The sequence below is a fragment of the Ailuropoda melanoleuca genome, chromosome 19 (genome assembly GCF_002007445.2).
Source record: "Ailuropoda melanoleuca isolate Jingjing chromosome 19, ASM200744v2, whole genome shotgun sequence".
Taxonomy (NCBI): Eukaryota; Metazoa; Chordata; class Mammalia; order Carnivora; family Ursidae; genus Ailuropoda; species Ailuropoda melanoleuca.
Genome location: NC_048236.1, coordinates 24,778,959 through 24,801,182, shown reverse-complemented (window position 1 = coordinate 24,801,182; position 22,224 = coordinate 24,778,959). Strand labels below are relative to the sequence as shown.

Below are 22,224 nucleotides of genomic sequence, written 5' to 3'. Positions count from 1 at the left end.
AGAGCCATGTGTCAAAGAAAATCAAGCCTCTCCTTCTTTACCTGCCCCCCACCCCTGTGTTTGGGTAATGAATGAAGCTCTGAGTAGTGAACGAATAGCTCTGAATCAGGACCACAGGGAGGGGATTATGATGATTGAGAAAAAGTACTGTAGGTATTAAAAACCACGGGAATAACTCAGGGCACAAAGAATTGTTGATAAAAAATAAATGAGAGCTATTCATTTTCTCCAAGTCACTTCTCTGTCTCAAAATTTTCCTAGCCTACAAAGAAGACCACTTACAGTACACATCAACTTCTCAATGTACAAGATTCATGCAAAAAATGGCCATTTATAGGCCAACAATTTTAAACAACCACCAAAATTCCTTTGTTCTCATAATTCATTAATGAAACTATTAATTTTCTAATGATAATATTAACCACAAAAAGTATATTAGATATAGACAAAGAAATACCAGGAGGGTGGAAATTAAGTTCAAGTTAATTTTAGGCATTCATATTTAAAAAAAAAAAAATACTGGGGCACCTGGGTGGCACAGCGGTTAGGCGTCTGCCTTCAGCTCAGGGCGTGATCCCAGCGTTATGGGATCGAGCCCCACGTCAGGCTCCTCTGCTATGAGCCTGCTTCTTCCTCTCCCACTCCCCCTGTTTGTGTTCCCTCTCTCGCTGGCCGTCTCTATCTCTGTCAAATAAATAAATAAAATCTTTTAAAATAAATAAATAAATAAATACTGTACTTGCAAAGCTGGAGAGGTGCCTCATCTCTCTTGAAGTAGGGCAAGGAGTTTTCAGAAGTTAGGGTCATCTCATCCTGCTGCTCCTGCCTGTCTGACTGTCATGGCGCAGGCTCTCCTGGGCATATAAGCAGAGTGCTAGGCCTGTGTAACATGGCAAATTTAAATACAGGTGTTTGGGCTCATTTGAATTTATGGATGAACACATTTGCTCTCCCCTAATGGATTCACCTAGTGAGATTGCTCGTGTGGGGGAGGGGGGCTTTTGGAATCATCATATAATGTTTGTATGTACTCTTTCCCACTCCCACTCGCTCAAATTGTGGAGATATTTTCCCCAAATTTTGATATGTGAAAGAAATCACAGGGCTGCAACTGAAAGTACTAAGTACTAGTTTCTTACTTATTCATTTACTGGAGCCTTTAAAGAACAAGCCAATATATATTTTAAACCCCCAAAACCAGGGATGTACTGTATGGTGACTAACATAATAAAAAAAAAATTATTATTTAAAAAAATAAAAAATAAACCCCAAAGAGCCCCCTTTTTTAGAATTCAACTTTTTTTGGAAGAAAGGTCATAAAAATTAATACCTTTTTCTGGCATTTAGAAATGTATAAAAGAGAAATATTTGTTAATACACCGAGTAAAAGAGTGAAAATGCTTTTTGAAGATTTTATTTTATTTTTTTTTGTGCATAATCCCTACCCCCAAAATGGGTCTTGAACTCACAACCTCGAGATTAAGCATTGCATGCTCCACCAACAGAGCTGGACAGGTGCCCCTGAAAGTGCTTTTTAAAAGACTTTTCTTCATATAATAGTTGGATGAATGACAGTACCTGTAATGAATGTCTGTCCAGTTCTTTAAAAACCATAGAGAACCTTCACTAGAGCAAGGTTGGGGCAGATCACAAGACCTACAACTGAAGTAATTTCTGTAAGGGCAACGGGAAGGCTTGGCCACCAGTGCTGCCTCTGACAGTAAGTGTTCGATCTTGTGCAAGTTACTTAACATTTTTGCAGGCTCAGTTTTCCCATCTAAAAAAAGGACAGTGTTAGAGTAGTCCCCCAAGGTCCTTCCAGCTCGATAATCTCATTACTTAAATGTGTCAAATCAGTAGTTCCTGACAGTGTTTCCAAATTTACGCTTCAAGAATGTGCTCTTATCCACATATTCAAAAATAAAGAGGTTATAAAATATTTCTTGATTTCTGAGAAAAATCCTTTTGTTCAAGCTAAGAGAGCTTGTACAGACAACGGGAAATTTCTGGCTGTCTAATCTTGGCACTAAACACAATGCTATTGTAAAAGAAGTAATATATTATGGTAATTCATTTATTCACTCATTTATTCATTAAACACATGTTTCACATGTACTTATTATTGCAGTATCTCGTCCTCTGAAGAGGCTAAAAGACTATCTTTGGTTAGGGAGTGTAAAAACTACCACTGTGTGTGTGTGTGTGTGTGTCTGCGTGAGCATGTGCCAGCAATTATATAAGGAACTTGCCATAACTTGCACATTTCCACATTTACCATTTCCACATTTTTCAGATGGTCGGTGCTTAGAGAGGTTAGTGATTTGCCCAAGGTCACACGCATGCAGGGTGTGTGACTCCGAGAGTATTTCTCATTCCCCGGACACAGTTGCCAGCTCTGGGTTATGGCTCCATCTGCTTTTTAAATTTTCTCTGCACACCACTGTTGGAGAAATTCTCAGAATCACACACACTGAGTCTTCCACCTGGTCATGCTAAACTCCATCAGAGCCTTGCTGTTGTCAAGAAATTGCGCTATTCACCTCTGGTTGCTGCCTTGTTATAACAGGAAGCTGCCATCCCAAACTTTTATTTACCATAAACCCCTATCTCTCTTCTTCTAGGATCTGTTCCTCTCCATTACACTAATCCTTCCTCTTGCGGGGGGGGGGGGGGGGGGGNNGGGGGGGGGGGGTGACTGCTTTCCCTAGGTTTTTATATTTTTGCTGACCTCCAGCTGCCTGGGGAAATAAAGAAAAGTTTAGTTTTAGTCTGTTGCTCCCTAATCTACCATTCTCCCTCTCTCTTTACCCATTTAATTGTCAATTATGCAGCCTAATCTGTCTCCTCCTTTTCCCCTCCAAGCACTGTTTGGTGCCTTATCTCAAACTCTTTAGAACTGCTTGCACTTATCAGCATCTCTCTCAAGGGCTGCAACACTGCTTTCAAACCAGATTTCCCTGCTTTCACAGGAGGCTCTCTGAATACCACCCTCTCTCCTGGAGCCCCCATTTCATACCTTCAGGGACACCCCTCACCCTGCGGATGCCTTTTGAGATGCTGATTGCTGTGCCTGCACCCTAACTGGTTGTTGAGTTATTCTGGCCCTTTTTCTAAGAGAAGATTTTTCCCCCTGTGATACTGGATGTCCTCCTAGCACATAATGCCGCAAATGGTGTTCACTCCTACCTAGATCACTGATTTTTCTTCTAGGTTCTGACCCCTCCGCTTTATCTTGGCTTTCCACATCACGGTCTCTTTTTACGTGGACATTTTCATTTCTCATCTTTATAATCCTTTTACTCCCCTGCAATCCTTCTTTGAGCCTTGGTTCTCCTATGGACGCTATATTGCGCTACTCTTCCTCTTCTCTGTCCCTTTCACAAACCCCTCTTTTTCCTCTTTTCTCCCCACATGCCAGTAAGTCCCTAAACCTCTCCTGCTACATTATTCTCCCAACACTCTCTTATTTCTTCATCCATCACCTCCACATTGATAACTAATGACCCCCAGTCTGTCTCTCCAAAAGCCCAAACAAGTTACGTGTCTGCGCATGCATCCTGTCTCTCCGGAAACCGAATTAAGCAACTTCTGCTTGCTCATAGTCACATTGCTTGAAACCTTGAAACTTTTGATTCTTTTATCTCTTTGCCTACTAAAAACTAATCAAGGACTTAGAACTCCAGTTCTGCCCTCGAATTCTGTTCTCCCCTCCTTCACACTCTCAGAGCAAACACTCCAGGCCAGGCCCTTGTCCTGCTACGTACGTTGCCGTACCACTCCCAGACACTTATTCTGGAGTAACCACTAGTTTTATGAGTGGCTCTTGAGGCAAAACAAAAACAAAGAAAAAAACCTCACAGAACAGATTTACAGTGCATAGGTCTTTTAAATGTACTATCGTGTGCTTTGCAAATCTACATTAAGACCTCAATGTGAAAAGGGTTTGGACCAACAACTAACCCAAAAAAAGAAAAAAAAAATTCAGGTCATTGTTTTTAATCTTTTTTGGAGGAAAAACATATGTTCTCTCACCAATAACATTTGTGAATTATGATATCCACCTTTAAATGAGAGGAATATTATGTTTTCTCCACACAATGTGATAGTTTCTTGACTATTCTTGTTTAAGGTTGTCTAGGCTACCTCACTTAGGGCCATCTATAAACTTATTTTTATTATCTACTTTTTGCCCCAAAGCCTGGAATAAAACTCCATATCCATGAGCCCTGGAAAATAGCCCTCGGCAGCATGATCCAACTAGTTTGGGAAGAGCAATTTGTAAAGTAACTCTCATCAAGTCCAACGCTGGGAGTGACAGCTCTGGAGCCATGTAAGGGAATCCTTCCTACTAAAGGTAAGTTCCACTTTCTGTGATGACTACTATTCCCTTCTACTGAGAGAAAAGAAAAATGGGCCACTGAAGCATGACAGTCAAACCAAACTGGTAGCCGGAATAGTATAGAAGTCACCATGATTGGCACAAATATGACGCCTGGATACTTTTTTCTTTCCGTTTGTGTCTCCTGTCCTACCTTTGGAAGATCTGCAGGACCACGTCAGTTTAAGATTAAAGTAAAACAGCATAATTAGGGTAGCTCGTCTCCTCGAGTTGATTCTGAAACATCACATTGTGTTTACCCCTTGGTGTTTCTGAACCTAGAGGAATTTATCTGGCTTTCTTCTAAACGAAAAGACAAAAACAAAAAACATGATGCTAATTTGACTGTGTAAGCTTGGTAAAATGTTGCCCCTAAACAAAGTGACTGTCATTTCTTCCATTTGTCAAGGACCACAAGAGTAAGAGTAGATGCTCCGTGGGTGCAAGATCCTGTCTTAAAGGTTCTAAATGGGTTCCCTCAAAGTCTTATGTATTGCCATTCAGTTTCTCTACCTTTTCCATTTAATGAAGCAAAACAGAACTACAGGACTTTGTCATCTGGCATGGCAAATTTAAAACTAATTTAATCATGCCTTGCAATTCCTTAACCTGACTGCCTATCTAGTTCAGAAATACATTTGAAGGTTCAGCTGTAGTCTTAAGGAGATGAGTGAAGAGCACCTTAGAGATCACAATGAACACACATTCTTCCACTTACTGATCTTACTTTCACTCTGAAGTGCTGAAGAAAAGAGCCATTTCACCTGGAGAAAGTAGATAAAATGGGAAGCAGTGTTTCCAAAGTGTTCCAAGGACATGATATGTGGTGGGCACCCAAATACTGAATGAATGAATGAATGAATGAATGAATGAATGAATGAAAGAAATACTGAATGAATGAACACATGCATGCATGCATGAATGAATGAATGAATGAATTCCAGGCCTCATGGAAAACTGGGTGTAATAATGAATGAACACATGCATGCATGCATGAATGAATGAATGAATGAATTCCAGGCCTCATGGAAAACTGGGTGTAATATTTTCCTTCCATGTATCAGAATAAAGAAGTTAACAATATTAGAAACTTTAGAGTATATACTGAAGAAAGGCATTTCATTTGTCTTTTTTTTTTTTTTAAAGATTTTATTTATTCGACAGAGAGAGAGACAGCCAGCGAGAGAGGGAACACAAGCAGGGGGAGTGGGAGAGGAAGAAGCAGGCTCATAGCGGAGGAGTGATGTGGGGCTCGATCCCGTAACGCCAGGATCACGCCCTGAGCTGAAGGCAGACGCTTAACCGCTGTGCCACCCAGGCGCCCCTCATTTGTCTTTTTTTAAACAAACTTTTGATTTACATTATTGTTCTTCAGCCATATTGGGAAGGAAAAAAAATAACATTCCTAAACAAAATGTTATGAAGCAGCACTGATTTCTATTTTTAAAAATACTTTGGAGCAAATTAAACATACTCAGAATGTTTTATTAACTAGAACATTTAGTTTAACTAGTTTAATTACTACTCTTTGAAAATTACTATGATCAGTGGGAACTCCTGTGTTTGGTCTTTGTGTGGGAATGCCCTGAGCAGAACGCCCACCTGCACAGGCAATTGAACACCCAGCTCCAAAGTTTCCCAAGAGGTCAAGAGAACTGGCAATCAGCAGTTTTTTGTATGGTGATCCTGGAGTTTACCTTGTAAATCCCTTCAATAGGAGCAATAGCTAAAAACCACTGGAAAAGGGCCAAACTTTGCTTTAATCCTAAGTCAATTCAGAGAAATGGTTTTTGTAGCTCAGTAAATAGTAAACTAATATCCTTCTGGAGCAAAAATTCCTTGAGAGAACAGGTAGTGTTTTATTTCCATTTAGCCCTCATAGTTCCTACTCAGGCCCATACACATAGCATGAGGCCAGGTTATTGAACAAACATTGAAGAATTATGTCCTAACTTTACAAATCAGAAAGCTGAGAAATGTATCCACCAACTCAAAACATGAGGAGAAGAATCCAAATTCTCAATTCCATCCAATCCTAGATTCATTCAGGTGTTAGAGAAAACAGGTTTAGAGAAATGGGACCCCTAAAAAGGTTCCCATTCTATAAAAGGTTGTGGAAATAGCTTTCACATGGTCTATACTTTGGGAAAATTTCCAAGTAGGAAAAAACACACGTGGTTTTCTATCTCATATATATACTCTGATGACACTTGCATTTTGAGTCCATGCTTTAATTTCCCAATTAAAGAGGAAAACTACAGCTGTTGCCAAATTATAGATCTATTTCTTGGCTCAATGAATAAGGAAACCCCTAATGACTGTAACAGTCTATGTGCTACGTAATTTTAAGTTAACTACTATTCAACTATATGTTACAAATAGATTTAGACTTCTTTAATGTACCTTTTTCTGTAATAATTCCATCTGGAATAAAAATAATTTTCAATTTATTTCTCAACTGTGTATAGTGGTCAGTTTCCAAAATGGAAAATATGATTTTTTTAAAAACAATTTATTGCATATCTGTCTGAATATATCCAGTTTTCAGAAATAATAAATAGATATTAGGAAACCTCAGGGCAATTTTAAGACTTCACTCCCTTATTTTCTAAGAAACCTAAGCATAACTAAAACTCCAAGAAAAGTAAAGTTCTCTAACCCTCACATCTTTCTGGAGGCCTCTGTTAATTACTGCAGTACAATGTGTAAATTAGGTAGTCCAGTCTACTTACGCAGTGCACTCTTGGAGCTTTTAAGCAATTACAGGGTCAATGCATCTCCTGATTAAGAGCAGACAGGTTTAAGAGGAAAGAATTAAATTATACAACATGGTAGAAAGATACGTGCAAAAACACCATTCCAGAAAGAGGCATGGAGAGGAAGGAAAAAACAAACAAAAAAGCTAGGAGTAGTTTAACTGGGAGGAGAGGGAGAACAATGGGACAAATGGGAGAGAGAAAAGAAGAAATGTCCAGAAAAAAAATATATATATGTATACAAATATATATATACACACAAATATATAGAGAGAATATATATATATACACACACAAATATATATAGAGAATATATATATATTCTATATAGAGAGAGAGAGAGGGAGGGAAGCATGGAACAGAAATGAAATGTATTTATATCAGTGTGAAGAAAACAAGCATATTTTATTTATTAAAGAAAGAAAATCCTATAAAATCAGTTTGGAGCAAATGGTTCTATGTTCAGCCATTATGAAACTTAAAAGAAGCAATTTCTGTTACTTCAAAATGAATCTTAGGTATTCTGCAGTGAAGGTATAAATTAGAAATTTAATGTTCATAGGAAATGGTACTAAGAAGTTATAACAGCAATTTAGGTCTTCAATACAAGTTGCTGTACAATTTAAACTAGAAGAACTTAAAATTCATGTTTGGAAAAAAATAGATTTTAAGATTCAAATAGTCCTATTGGTAGCAATAGGCAGGGTGAATTTCAATTAAAAATAAAGAATGAAAATCTGGGAAAGACAAAAGAAGGTACTTAGGTTTCTTTAGACAGAAATTATTTGTGAAGAATTTGATAAATGATCCAATTTGAAGACAATGCAAAAATGTAATTAAGGGCTAAAGTAAATGGTCCAAATAATAAAAGCTATGGGAGCTTAATAAAGGTAAGGAAATAAGCCAGAACTATCAAGAAAAACTTTATGGGAAAATTACAACTTGAGCTGGTTAGAATTTGAAGACAGAGAAACAAACATTCCTAGTACTACTAAATTATATGCAATTCTCTGGTACTAGGTCATAAGGGATTTTAACTACTGCTCATTTTCTTCAACAAATATTTATTGTGCATATACTATATCGCTAAGAGTGATCTATATGAAACCCAAAAGCAGTTTTTGTAATTACGCTATCTGACAGGAGGACCCCTGGGCCCACGGGTATCATCACAATCAAGATATAGTGGTCAAGAATATGGGCTCTCAGCCATTCTGCCTTAGTACAAAGCCCTATTCTGCCATTAATTCAGTGGCTGACCTCAGACAGATTACTGAGGCTCTCCCTACCTCAGTATTCTGATCTGTTAAAGGGAGATGATTAATACTAATAGTATCTTTTAGGGCTATTCTGAGGATTAAAAGAGAAGATGTGCATAAAGCATTTAGAACAATACCCAGCACATAATCAATAATTAAAACGACTACTGGTAGTGGTAAACAATCTTCTTTCCTATAGCTTATCCTCTCATGCTTTCTCCCTTTAGTCTTGTATTTCCTTCTAGCTAGTGTTCCCATCTCTCTTCTTATATTCTTGCTAAACTAACTGAATATATGGCTTACATTTACTGTTTCCTCTCTTCATTTCTGACTCATTTCTCGATTAAGAGCATTCTGACTTCTGCCCTAACCACTTCACTGAAAGTGAACAATTGGTGAGTTTACAAAATCCCTGAGGACTTCCACATTACCACATCTAATAGTAACTCCATGGTCCTTATCTTACTAAATGACTGTCTACATTTCATAGCTGACTCTTTTTTGGAATATATCCTTGGTTTCCATGACCACCTGACCATCTTTTTGTCTAGTGTTTCCTTACACCTTGCTGTCTATCCCATTAAATGCCCCCTATTTCCTCTGCTTACCCTTTATATGTTGGTATTCCTCAGGTTTCCATCCTTTAGCTACTGCTCTCTTTACACGCATTCCTTGTATTTTTAACTCTTGTCTACGTTTTTATGTCTTTTAAATCTTTATTCACAGTTGCTGGAAATATATAGTTAGAAGTCCCAGTCACAAAAAGCTCAACATCTCCAAAGCTAAATTCATTTCATCACCCCCTAACATTCCACTCATCCTGTTGTTCCATCTGTTTTCGTGATCTCAGTTAATGGCCCCCACTTTCTAGCCAACCACCCAAACCAGGAATCCAGAAATAACTAATCTTTCTTCATTTTCCATAATTCACTACATCACTAACATATTTCAACTCCACCATCATGTTTTTTCTCCATCTTTACTACATTACCCCAATCCAAGTTCAAATTATCTCTTGCCTAAGTTGAAACAACATTTCAAAAGATCTCCTACCTCCAGTTTGTTCCTTTCAGGCCAGCATTAATAGAACTGACAGAGTGACCAATCTAAAATGGAAATTCAAAATCATTATTACCTGCCCAAACTCCACCTACCTCAAAGACTGCCTACTACCTACAGAATAATATCCTGGGCCTCTAATGTAGCAATATAGCCTCCCACTAGGTTATTTCTATTTTTCTCTCTAGTTTCAATGTCACCATGCCAAGTGCGATTATACACATATATAATATACATGATGTCATAATACCTCGATGGAATATTATTATGTCTTTTTTACAGATTTAGTAGAGAGTATTAGCAGTAACTTGCTCATAGGCATCAAATCAGAAACTCTGATAACTGAATCCAAATGTAATCATATTCCCTAATGGAATTTCCTTGAGGTCAAGGGCCAGCCACATCTTCCCTTTTTTGAACCACCAGTATACAGCACATTAACTGATTCACATAATGGCTATTAATTAAATATTACACTGAACTATTAAAAAAAAGAAAAGAGAAATAATAACATGATTGTAAAAGATCATCTTGCCACTAAGTGAAGGAGTAGAGATTCTAGAATTACCTCACTGGTAAACGGAAGCAACGAACACTATGACTGAGTTTGTAAAAAGTGTTTATATACACTGAAATAGCTTTCAAATTATGATACAATCTCCATATCACCAAGAGTAACTTTAAGATTCTCTTTATTTTTAAACTGCATTTTATTCAAATGTCTTATTTACTTTTAGAGGAGTAAAAAGAAATGTAAATATTTGCATTAACAAGTTCTCTGCTAAATGATACTCTGTGTGTATATACATATTGTGTGTGCATTTGTTCATGTGGCATATATGTGTGCATATATATACATATATAAAAGTTCAAACTATTTTTAAATTTAGAATTAGATGACTTCAATAACATTTAGGAAACTCATTCTTTGGACAAACTGATAACAAAGGATCAAAAGAATAAGCCAAAACTCTTGAGTCCCATCAAAGAATTTCAGTACTTATGAAAAAAAGCAGGTGCATGGCTAATCTGTCTCCCAGGTTGCAACAAAATAAAAGTTCAAATGGCATATTTGTAAATAGTTGAAGAAAAGGAAATTAAAATGGAAACATCTACAAATCATTAAACATAACTGAATTGCGGCTATTCAACAATTGGACTTTAAGTAGTTTCACACCACTGGGCTAGGATAAAACATGCTCTGCTGGCATTTTCATCCGCCAAAATAGCCATTTGCAATTAAAAATTAAAACTGGCACCACTTCTTTGCAAGCAATTATCAAAAGGCTGCTGGCAATCTTCCTTGTTTACAGTGTTTCTTATATCAAAACTTCATTCCATTTTGAAATATTCTTAGATTTTTTTTCTCTTAGGCCATATTTCTAATGCTCATATTTTAACACTCAACATTTCTAATTGCAATAGGATCCTCAAATACTGCAGCATTGTTTAAATTTCTGAAAACAGACTGATTTGAAGAATATATGTAGCATTTTATGTTACCATATTAGCAAGGTATAAGGCAGTATAACTTGCATAAGCCCTCTCTGCATGTAAGGGAAGTAAGTGATTTTTAAGGAATACAGGAGTAAAAATAAAATGCAAGCATCAATTTCTATGGACATAGACCTAATTCTGAATAGAATATACATGTAAATAATAAGGTCATTCTTTGGGTCTGATTGAGTCCTGACACAGGGAGTTTCCAATAGTGTAAAATCTCATTTTCCACCCAGGAAACCAGTGGTATATTTTGGAGATTGGGGGTAACAGTAAGTGGATCAATCTGTATGTATAAGCATCTTCTATGTGGCAGAACTGTTGTAAGTGCTGGTGATACAGCAGAGGACAAGATGGAAAGTGTCCCTGCCTTTAAGGAATTGGGTAGTGACAGCCAACAAACTATTCCACCTCCAAGCCTAGGAGGGATGTGTCCAGTTAACTCTTCAGAAAGATCACTTTGGTTACTATGTGGCACACAGGCCTCACAGGAGTTAGGAGTAAAGTTAAAGGAGTTAGGAGTAAAGTTAAAGTGACCATTTAGGAGGTGGTCCTGCAGCTCAAAAATGAAGGGAAATGATAAAAAAAAAAAAAAGATTAGATCCCTTCTCATTACAAATATACCTTCCCTATTTACTATAGAATATTAGACAATCTGCAGTATCCTCCACCGTCTTGGCTGGATCACAAACACTGGACACTGATGTGACCATTTCACAGATAAAGATTTGGAGACCCAAGGGTGAAATGGCTTATTCCAAGTCACAAAGCTAATTAGTGGGAAAGATGGAAGCAAAGTAATGGTCTCCTACTTCTAGCCCCCATACTTTCTCCTCAGAATGAATCATCAGTATCTTCTAAGAAAATAAAAAAGATTTAGTAGTTCCATCAACTTTAGTTCACCCTGCAACTCCTTTATGAAAGGCTTCTAAGGAAATTTATTTACTTACTCATTAAACAAGCATTTATTGAGGGTCTACTAGGTACAAGGCATCTTGCTAGGTGTTTGGGATTCAGAGATAGTAGGAGATTTTCTGTGTGGGAAGTTTGCCCTCCTGTGGGAGAGCCAGACCAAGTAGCTCACAGTGAAAACAGTGGGACAAGCACCATTACAATGACACGCTGAAGTGCCATGAAGCCTAAGACAGGGGGCACCTAAATTATTCTGGCAGTGGGGAGATGTGCCTAAGAGGAAGCAATTCTTAAACTGTGTTTTGAAGAAACAATGGGAGTTAGCCAGAGTGCACAGAGTGGCAAGAAGTAAAGGAAACAGCATGAGCAAAGGCACAGCAGGGAGACACAGGATGGAGTAATTGAGGAAGGCTGGACCCCTGAATGTACATTAGAGGTGAAGAAAGAAAGATGGACAGAGGCCATGTCATAAAGTATCTTGTGTACTGTCCCAAGGAATTTGGTTAACTTAACACTATTGTCTCCACTTTCCCAACTCTTAACCCTCCTCAATCTACTTAATTTCCATTTATGACCCTCACCACAAAGATTATAGGCAAGGGGATGATACGATAAGATTTACATTTTAGGGAAAACACTACGGTGCCAGGGTGGAAAGCTGGAAGGCTGAGAACAGAAGCTGGATGATTAAGCAAGAGAATATTACAAATAAACCAATGGAGGGATACTGAGAAACAGAGAGGGATAGTAACGACAGCAAAGGAGAGAAGGGACTAGATATGAAAAATATTTATAAAGTGAATACACAGAATTTAATGCACAAAAATAAAGGTGTCAAGGATGACTTGCAAGTTCGTAGCTTGGGTGACTGGACTATTTCTTCTAGTTTAAAATATCTAGAAATTCTGATCCATGGCATTATACCAGGCAAAGATATATTGGACAAAGTGAGGAGTTACAGATATCTGTCACCTGTTTCCTATGCCAGAGCCACATTTATTGTATCAATGCAAATGAAGCCCATCATGTGTTCTACAACCACCATTATTCTTCTAAACTTTTCCTAAAAAGAATATGAATTTAAGATGAACAAACAACCTTCAAAGAAATATATCACCTCATATTTGAATAACTCATCTATTAAACTAAAGAACAGCTGAAGACAGGAAATGAGGAATCACAGCTGTCTGGCAAATCCTAAAGAAGAGTAAGGGAACAGACTCTTCTAATCCCTCTAATTTACAAAAACTGGTAGAAAGTATTTGGAGGAGGTCATCTCTTGCTTTTGCCAGACATCTCATCAGTAGATTAGGGTATTTTCACTTGGAAATACATTTTATACCATTAAAATACCATTATAACAATGATTTTTCCATATTTAACAGAAACTTTTCTTTACCTGAAACATAACTTTAAACAAATTTTCTTGCTTCTTGGCAGTGAAAACGCTGGTAGACCATGTAAATCCATCCCTGAAGTACCTCATTAATCACAGTGCACTTGCTCTTGGCAAGAACATTAATGTGTTACAAAAACTGTTATTAAAGTAAGATTTGGGGATTCCCACGCTGGCAGGGAATTAGTTACACTGCTTTAGAAATTGTTTTCATATAATTTCCTTTATTATTAATGGTCTTGTTAGACTTTCAGCTCAAAGTAACTTTCTTTTATTCACTTAATGTGTAAAGTCCAGCTTTCTAAATAAACTGTAAGCAGCAACTGCCAAGATGGCTTGTCCCTCGGGGTGGGCTATAGTTGTGCAGAATCCTCCCAGAAGACGATGCTAGCCATTCCCTCTACCTGCTAATGTGGATCTAGCACCCCTATCTAATTGCTCAAGCATTACAGGTTCAGACTCTAGAAATGTATAAAGCAAAACTTCCTACCAGCACATGGTATTGACAAGCACATAATTTATTTCAATCTACCACTAAACCCATTGATAGGCTGATAAAAATCTGATGAGTAGAGAATTATCCAAACCTGAGTCTCTTGAAAAATCACCTCTTAAAGATTTTAAATTCTGTAAGGCCATAAAAATCTCTTAAACATTAACATATTGAAAAGAAAATGTTGTATTACAGTAAGTCCTCACTCATTTTCAAGGGCAAAACAGGAGATGCAAAGCATGAGCATCAGCCAAAGTTGTCTCTCTCTCCAAATATACAGTGCATAACTTACCAAAAATTAAAACTCACAAATAGCATCATACTGTAAATTCAAATCTACAAATATCCTGAGCATACTCTTGGGGAAAAAAAAGTCGTTTTCCATACAGTATATATTTTGCTGCCAAATTGAGCATAGATTGTTATTGCTAAATGTTTTAGTAGATCCTGACACATTAAAATAATTTATCAGGCTCAATAGGTAACAGGATTAAATATATGTATCAACTCAGAAAGGACAAACATGAAAAGAATCTACAGTATCTATGTCTATTATTTATTACAGTAACCGCATCTAAATCAATGTGAATCTTACATCAAGTGAATAGTAAAAGTTATACCGTTTGATGTAATAATGATGCTACACAACGTTCTCCTTGTGTACACTGTAAGATGGAAAGTTGGCTGGAATATTCTACCTAATGCTACATATTCACATCAATCTGAGACTGTAAAATTTTCCAGACACCAGAGCCCCACGGATTGTAGACTCCACCAATTTCCTGACTCCTACGTGGTCAAATTCCAGGTTCACCTATTTACAAAACCAGCCCCTTCTTCCATTTATTTCAAAAGGTGCTTCTGTTGTTGACGCCAATCCTCCATCCCAGGTGAGAGCTATGTTTGGGTGACATGCCTCACTTCTAAAAGAAACCTAATTCACATGTTCAAAACCTATTTTACTAGGAAACAAGGAACGGAACAGTGAGTGCCTGCAACTTTTCTCTACAGGTCTCCTAAGGCTGATGTCTTTATATTTCATTTTAACATAAAGAAGCAGGAGAAAGAAAAAAAAAAACTAGGAAAAGATGAAAAAATAAGAAGAAGTAATAATTAAGATATAACGGCATAAAAACTACCTTAAAACGTCCAGATAAACCTAACTCTAACAGGAGACTGAATGAATGGACCTTGTGGGAAAAACAGTAGTAAACTTTAAAGCCACTGAAAGGTTTTAAATGCCTAAGGGAAAAATAAACATTTGCTTCCAATCATTTTCTCATTAAGCATTCTCTGCTAGATGGTGAAGGCTTACTTACACACGCGCGCGCGCGCACACTCACACACACATACACACACACACACTTTGACTCAGCGGCACAAATGCCTACTTAACCCACTGCCTGATCCCTGTCCCAGGTGGCCCATTTGCGCGTTTGCTCTTGCACTCTGGCCCGGGATCCTGAGCCCCAGGCTCACCACTAGCCTCTGCCGCTGCGCGGGAGCATCACCTCGCCCCGCCCAGCTCTCCTTTTCTAGACCTCGGCCACCTCTGTGGCAGGAAGGGCTACACGCATTGACAGCTTTTCCGTTAGTGGTGGAGGTGGTGGCGAGGCGTGTTTCCGGGCGCACTTAAAACCTAGCTGCTCTCCCCACCAAGTAGCAGCTTCCCCAGCTCCGCCCCAGGGCTGAGGACCCAGCCCTTCGTTTCTCCTCTCACCACCCGGTACAACCCTACCATCACCTCCTAACCTCTCCAATACACTCTCAAAAGCCTCACACCGGCGCACGTCCTCCCTTTGCCTTTCCCAGCTCCCGGGCGCCCCTCGCGGTTGAAATTTACGTATCTCGGGACCGAATCGCTCCCAATTAACCGCGCAGCCTAAGTCCCAGGTCTGCCTGGCTCAAGCCTTCGGTGCCTAAAACTGCGGGGCAGCTCATTGGGTGTGTTCGGGCAGACGGTTGAATCTGTAGAGGTGGAGGAGGTGGGGCTGAGGGAGGTGGAAGGCTCTAGGAGGAAGACCATAAACACGTGCAAAGAAATAAAAGCCACCACGTGTGCGCGCGCGAGTGTGTGAGAGTGTGTGCTCGCGCGCGCGCCGGGCCAGGGCGTGGGCGCGGAGCGCGTCCCAGGGGGCCAAGCATACAGACCCCCCGGAGCGGGCATGGCGGGGGGCGCGCGGGGGCCGCGGGTACTCACACGAACGCGTGGTAGATGAACGCCCAGCCGCGGGGTCTCTCCAGCACGTTGTACAGATAGTTCTGCACCCCGCCGGTACTTGACGTTGCGCCGGCAGCTCTGGCTACTGGTGTACGAGAGCGGCTTCCCCAGTAGGCTCATCCGGGCCCCCTGCTTGCCCCGGCGGCTCTCCCTCAGGCCGCCGCCGCTGCCGCCGCCGCCGCCGCGCGGCCGCGCGGGTGCCCAGCAGCAGCAGGCCGTCGCCCCTGGCGGCGGCTGAGTTCAGCAGCACCCTGCCCCGGCCCGACTCCACATCCTTCATGCCGCTGCCCAGGCGCCCCCCGCCCGCCGCCGCCGCCGCCGCGCCGCTCTTCACCCAGAGCCCGGCGGCGCCGCCCTCCTCTCCTCCCGCGTGGTGGCGGGGCATGGCATCACCACGGGCACCGCGAGGGGGGCGCCAGTGCCTGTGGTGGGGGCAGCGGCCTCATGCGCGCGGGCGGGTTTCGAGGAGGAAGCCGTGGCTGACGGAGCGCCCGCCGGCCCGCGACCTCCGAGCTAGGGGCGGGGAAGCAAGCAGCCAGCACACCGCCAGGGCTTCAGGGTGGGGGCGGAGAGGGGTGTGCTAAGGAGGCCCAATTTCTAGCAGTCTTTAGGTCCAAATTCGAAATCAGGACCTCTCTGGGGCGTCACTTTGAGAGGGTTTCTCTAGGCTCCCTCTTATTCCCGCAGCTATCACTCCCTCCTTCCCAAGTGCCCCCAGGGCTGGACCGGCGGAGTGCGGGGCGCTCCGAGGCGCGCTCCCACGCGCGCACACCCAGCCCCAGGCTCCCCCTTTCTTCTCTGCATTCCCCACGCCCAGCCTGCGTCCGCCCCCTCCCCCAGAGGGGACGGGGCTCGGAAGCCCCTCTCCTAGGCGCGACTTTGCTTTAGTTCTCTCGGGGGCTTGAGAGCTGTCCGTAAGGTAAGTCGGCCTCGTGCCCTGAGGAGAAACTGGAGATGCAGGTCTCTGCTCACTCCGGCCGCTACGATGCCGCGCCAGGTCCTCCCATCCTTGCGCGAGGGGTGCGAGCGGGAACAGCCCTGCCCTGCCCTGCAGGTACCAGCCGGTCCCCAGGCGCGTGGGCCGATGCTCCCAGCAGTGGCGATCGGGTTCTCGCACAGCTGGACGGTCCCTGCCAGTTCAGTGTGCAGACCTGCAGGACACGACTCCCAAGCCGGAGAGGCGGGGAGTGGGCATCTCCCCGCGGCTCACTCCAGCTTTCGGGCTGTGACTTTCCATCCCAGCATCAGGTAGCAAGCCCTCGAATAACTGGTCATCCTTCCTAGCCCGGGGGCGTGGAGTGTGGGGAGGGCATAAAAACTACAAAGTGGCTCCTCATCAGTTAACGAGTTGTTGCCTAGGGGCTCCGCCTGACAACCGCGCGAAGCTTGGGAGAGCGAACTGGGTTCCCTTAGTCAAGAAATTTCCATTTAAGTCCGAAAAAGTCATAAAACTGTTAAGTCTCGGCAGTGGCAGCGGCGGGCCCAGCGTCTGGGAGAAAAATCCCGGAGGGCAGGGAGCCCAGAACACCAGCTTCTCGGGGTCCTCACCCCACCCCTGTAGGCTGTACCTTACACGGTGAGAGACGTGTGGCGAGTTAGGACTGGCTGAGTCTCCCCCCACCTCTGACGCTCTGGCGACCCAAAACGTGCGCGCCCTTGGGGAGGAGGGAGGCCACGGTGCCACTGGCTTCGGCCTCTGGCCTTCAGCAGCACAGCGTTATAAAGCACCAGCCGTTAAACCTCACAGTCGGAGTGGGGAAACTGAAAGGAAGCCAGGCTTGGGAACTTCTTCCAACAGCGTGGATTCTCCCCCCCACCCCACCAAAATACGAAAGAAAACCACCACCAAGTTAAACCGAAGAACTAAGGTTCCACCACAAAGCCAGAGCAGGTAGTGATTTCCTCCGAGAAGCCTGAAACCGAGGCAATACTAAAGCAAAAGTCTTATTTCAGCTGTCTCCGCCCCTCAGAGATACTCTCAACTCCCTCCAGTACACACACCCACGCCCGCGGCAGCTTTCTGCCTGTGGCAGTAGCTCCATTTAAATGCTTTGACTTTCTTTTACTTTGTATTGTTACCCTTATTTGCGTGAAGCCCTCTCCTCCGCTCCGGGTCACCCGCAGGACCCTGGTTCCCTCCCTCCTTCTCCCCACTCCCTCCTCGGCGGGCACTAGCTCGGAGCCGCTCGATGCAGCTGGCAGCGGTGCCACGTGACTGACTGTGCGCCGAGCACCAATACCCAGAGTCACTCTCTTTTTCTCCTAATACACTTCACACCCACTCACTGTGGAGGTGCGAGAGATTGCTCCGTGCCCTGCTATTCGAGGCAGATGCAGAGAGCGCCTTGGAGCAAGCTCTCCAATCCTAGAACAGCACGAGACCCCAGCTGAGGTTGGGGGGAGTTTGCTGTTGCTATATTTAGACTCCCCGCGGAGTTTCTGTGCAGGGACTTTCAGGGTGAAAGATCTAGAGACTTAAAATGACTCGTGTGCACGCTTTAAACTTGAATATCTTGGCTATTCTGCAGGCAAGAAAATGAAAACCATTTCCTCTTAACCTACTGGGTTTCTTTCTTGCAAACTTTGACCACCACCACCGAGTAAGGTCAGGGTCGCTTCCACCTCACTGGTGCGGCTGGTCCCAGCGTGCAGGCAGGAGGTTTTGGGAAGATGGACCAGGGACAGGGTTCTCCCAAAGAGAACCTGCTGCTTAATTTCCCAGTGATATTTTCCTGGAGGTGCAGCATGTGATGTTGATTAAGCAAATGACATGAAACTTAAAAAAAAAATCAGATCTAATGATCAGTAGCTGTTTAGAGCTGGTTTCTTAGTGGTTTACACCTTTGGGATCTTCTAAGGTAACCTCCAGTTAGAGAGCTAGTCTGGGGAAGGAGACCTGCCCAAGGGCTTACAGCAGGTTAGTATGAGGATTGCTGAGAATTCAGAAATCTCATCTCCCAGTTCAGTATCCCATCAAGAAGTCAGTCTTGGGGCGCCTGAGTGGCACAGCGGTTAAGCGTCTGCCTTCAGCTCAGGGCGTGATCCCAGCGTTATGGGATAGAGCCCCACATCAGGCTCTTCTGCTATGAGCCTGCTTCTTCCTCTCCCACTCCCCCTGCTTGTGTTCTCTCTCTCGCTGGCTGTCTCTATCTCTCTGTTGAATAAATAAATAAAATCTTTAAAAAAAAAAAAAGAAGTCAGTCTTAGTCTCCAACTGAGTTACGTACATAAGAGCACATGGTTTTATTTCAATGTGCCTGTCAATTACCATTCAGAAAGAGGCATTTAGCTGCAAGCCCTAACCTTCCTGCCCTTGCATACTAGGGAAGGAAAAGCCAAGTGAGGCTGCAAGGCCTATTCTAACAGATTCTCTCTGTGTGTACCTTGCTTCCTTTAATACCTGCTAACTTCCCCCAAAAGGCAGGAATTAACTGTGGGGAAAACAAAGTATTGTCATCAAGCTTGTTCTGTTGTTGTGCCTTTGAATACAAATGTTGCTAGGAAACTGCCTTTTATTTTGCTGAAATATTAAAATCCAGATATCAGAAAAGAGGATGGCATATTGTTTAAAGTAAAATAATATAGGGTATATTCTGTGCATAACAAGTACATTAGAGCATTATAAAGAGATATAAAAGGCAAAAGACAACCACTTTTTCCTAAGGTAAATGTTTATTCCTAGTATAAAGTGTGAATTGATTAGCCTTCCCTATTCTTTGGAGATGAGTTTGCTTTTAACCATTCATTCTCTACACATTGTTAAGATGCTTGCCTGAAATTTGTGACCTTGGAAACTCGTGTTCTCTGAAGTCTACATGGAGATAGTTTCACCTGAAAGTAGTTACCAGAAATATTTTATTTCAGTGTGTTTTCTAGCCCATTGTATTTTTCTTCTGAAGGGTACTCTAAAATATCAGTATTGAAAATTCCGTACAAGAGCTAGGAGATAGATGCCCAGGAAAGACTTTTCAGGCAGAACAACTAGATCTGAACTGGTTTCACAAAATGTCAATGATCCTATTACTCTCCCCTCTTTCCTTTTTCTCAATGACTTTCCATGTTCCCATTTGCTCAGCCCTACCCCCTCAACATACCTTCCCATCAAGTCATGTTCATGGTTCGTATCAACAAGTGAGTGATACTAATGCTACTTTTTAGTAATCACTAGTGAGTGATACAAATGCCACTTTGATCCAGTGTGAGATTCCTGGGTCAACCATAGTAGTAATGATAAGTAGAATCCTCAAACATTAGAGCAAAAAGGAAATTTACTGAGGAAGAAATGGAAATCCATTTTTTGGCTGCTGTTCAGTGACTTGTTCAAGGCTTAGCTATTTGTCTTAGAGGCCTAAAGGTACAAGTGAAGTCTCCTAACTCTTGAATTAATGCCCTTTCAGCGATACCATCATTTTCTTTAGCTTTTATTTCCCTCCTATCAGATCATAACCAAACCAATAAGCATAGCAACTATAACTGCACTTGTTAGGTATCTTATTATAACCACTGGTTACCTCCTCTTATTATTTAAAATAATAAATAAATTAATAAATAATAAATAAGTTAAAATAAATAAATAATAAATAATAATAAATAAATTAATTAATAATAAATAATAAATAAATTAAAATATTATATTGTGTACCACAGCACCATTTTTAGTCAATCAAGAATTCTTACCGTAAGAAATCTGACATTAAACTTCTCAAAGTGTTTCTCCAACAAGCAGAAATTAATCAGAGAACCCAAGGCAACATCAGAGATCATCTGGGCCTGGCCATAATAAATGAAGATTCTAACACAGTAGGGATCGTAGCTCCGCCCTACACAACAGATGGAACTATGGCCCTTCCAGAAAGTCTCTGCCCCAAGGATGCAGAAAGGGTGTAGGTGGAGTGTATGTGGGTGTGAAGAGAGGCTGGTAGGGAAGCAGACAAAGAATGGGAGAAAGGCTCAAAAAGGTCCATCCATTTTCATCATAGCAACTAATCAATATTTATTTTCCTAGGAATTACTCAAATAATGTTCTAAAAACCACTGTCAAAGAAAAATAATACTTAGCATGTGTTACTATGCACTGTGATTCACAAGAATTATTTTATTTGATTCTGACGATAGCCTCACAAGTAGGCGCTGCAATCATATCCAATTTATAGGGGAAGAAACTGAGGTGTGGACAAGTTAGTAATTTTTCAAAACTGATAGTAGTTGAGCCAGGACCCAAACTTATGGGTATTTAATACAAAAACAAAATAAAACCCACTGAAACAAAAACAAAAAGCTAGGTTTTTAACTACTGAACTATATCAATTTTTGAAATAAAAAGCTTAGCCTATTAATGTGTGTTAGTAATTTTGACAGTTTCTCTCTCCAAAAGAAAAGTATTGGGAAGTTTCCATTCTTTTAAAACAGGATTTGGGGTTTTATTCTAAACATAGAAATAGGCTCAATATTCCTCTTCAGTATACCTGCAGAAGGAAGGGCTTCCTTTCATAGATACTTTTTTCTATTGAAAATTTTAAAACAGTCCCAAATCTTGTAGTATCAACTTCTTGAAATTTTATTTACATTGTGATCTTTTCCCTAATGCTACCTTCACTTTTATTCATAAAACTGTTTGTTGTATTTGTCTGAGTGATACAAGTGCCTGATTTCATTTTTTTCTGACATGTTAGCATGGCAGCAATACTCTTTCTTTCAGCCAGCTACTTAAGCTCTTCCTTCTGAAAGTAATTTGAATACAGCTATTTGATCTTTTAAAGATCCATATATTTAGAAACTGTGTTAAGAGATTGATACAGAAGAAAAACAACTTTGAGCTAGTGTACTGGAAAATTCTGTTATAATTCTGTGCCCCCTAGTGGCACTCACATTTTACCAAAACTTTTTCAAAGAGGAATTAAGAAGGCATCCTTTATGAATCTTCCAAAACTTACTCATTTTTTCAACAAGGAATCATTAATTTTAGGTGCTGTGCTAGCTGGCATGGGTACAGAGATGAAAAATAGTCCTGAATCTTATGACGTTCATAATCTAGTAAGGGAGATGGATAAATGGGCAAGTAACAATAACATGGTGATGAGTTCAGAGATGTTTGCAAAGGATGCTATGGGAATGTTTCCTGAAGAATGCAATAATAGCTGAGCTAAGTCTTGAGGAGTACCTGGATTTTGGTGAAGACAGGAAAGCAGGGTATTCAAAGAGAAAACATTTGAGAAAATGTGAAGTCCAGAGAGCAGATTGTGCTTCTAGA

The 22,224-nt window shown here is 41.2% G+C and overlaps 1 protein-coding gene across 1 annotated transcript in view; it reads right to left on the bottom strand.

Annotated features, from left to right (window-relative positions):
- KCNQ5 (potassium voltage-gated channel subfamily Q member 5) overlaps positions 1-18,006 on the bottom strand; it is a 502,936-nt gene extending 484,930 nt beyond the window's left edge. Inside the window, 3 exon segments of the mRNA XM_019796792.2 lie at positions 15,954-16,021; positions 16,023-16,154; positions 16,156-18,006. Coding sequence (XP_019652351.2) covers positions 15,954-16,021; positions 16,023-16,154; positions 16,156-16,359 — 404 coding nt within the window. The 5' untranslated portion in view covers positions 16,360-18,006.
- Positions 18,007-22,224: the final 4,218 nt, after the last annotated feature.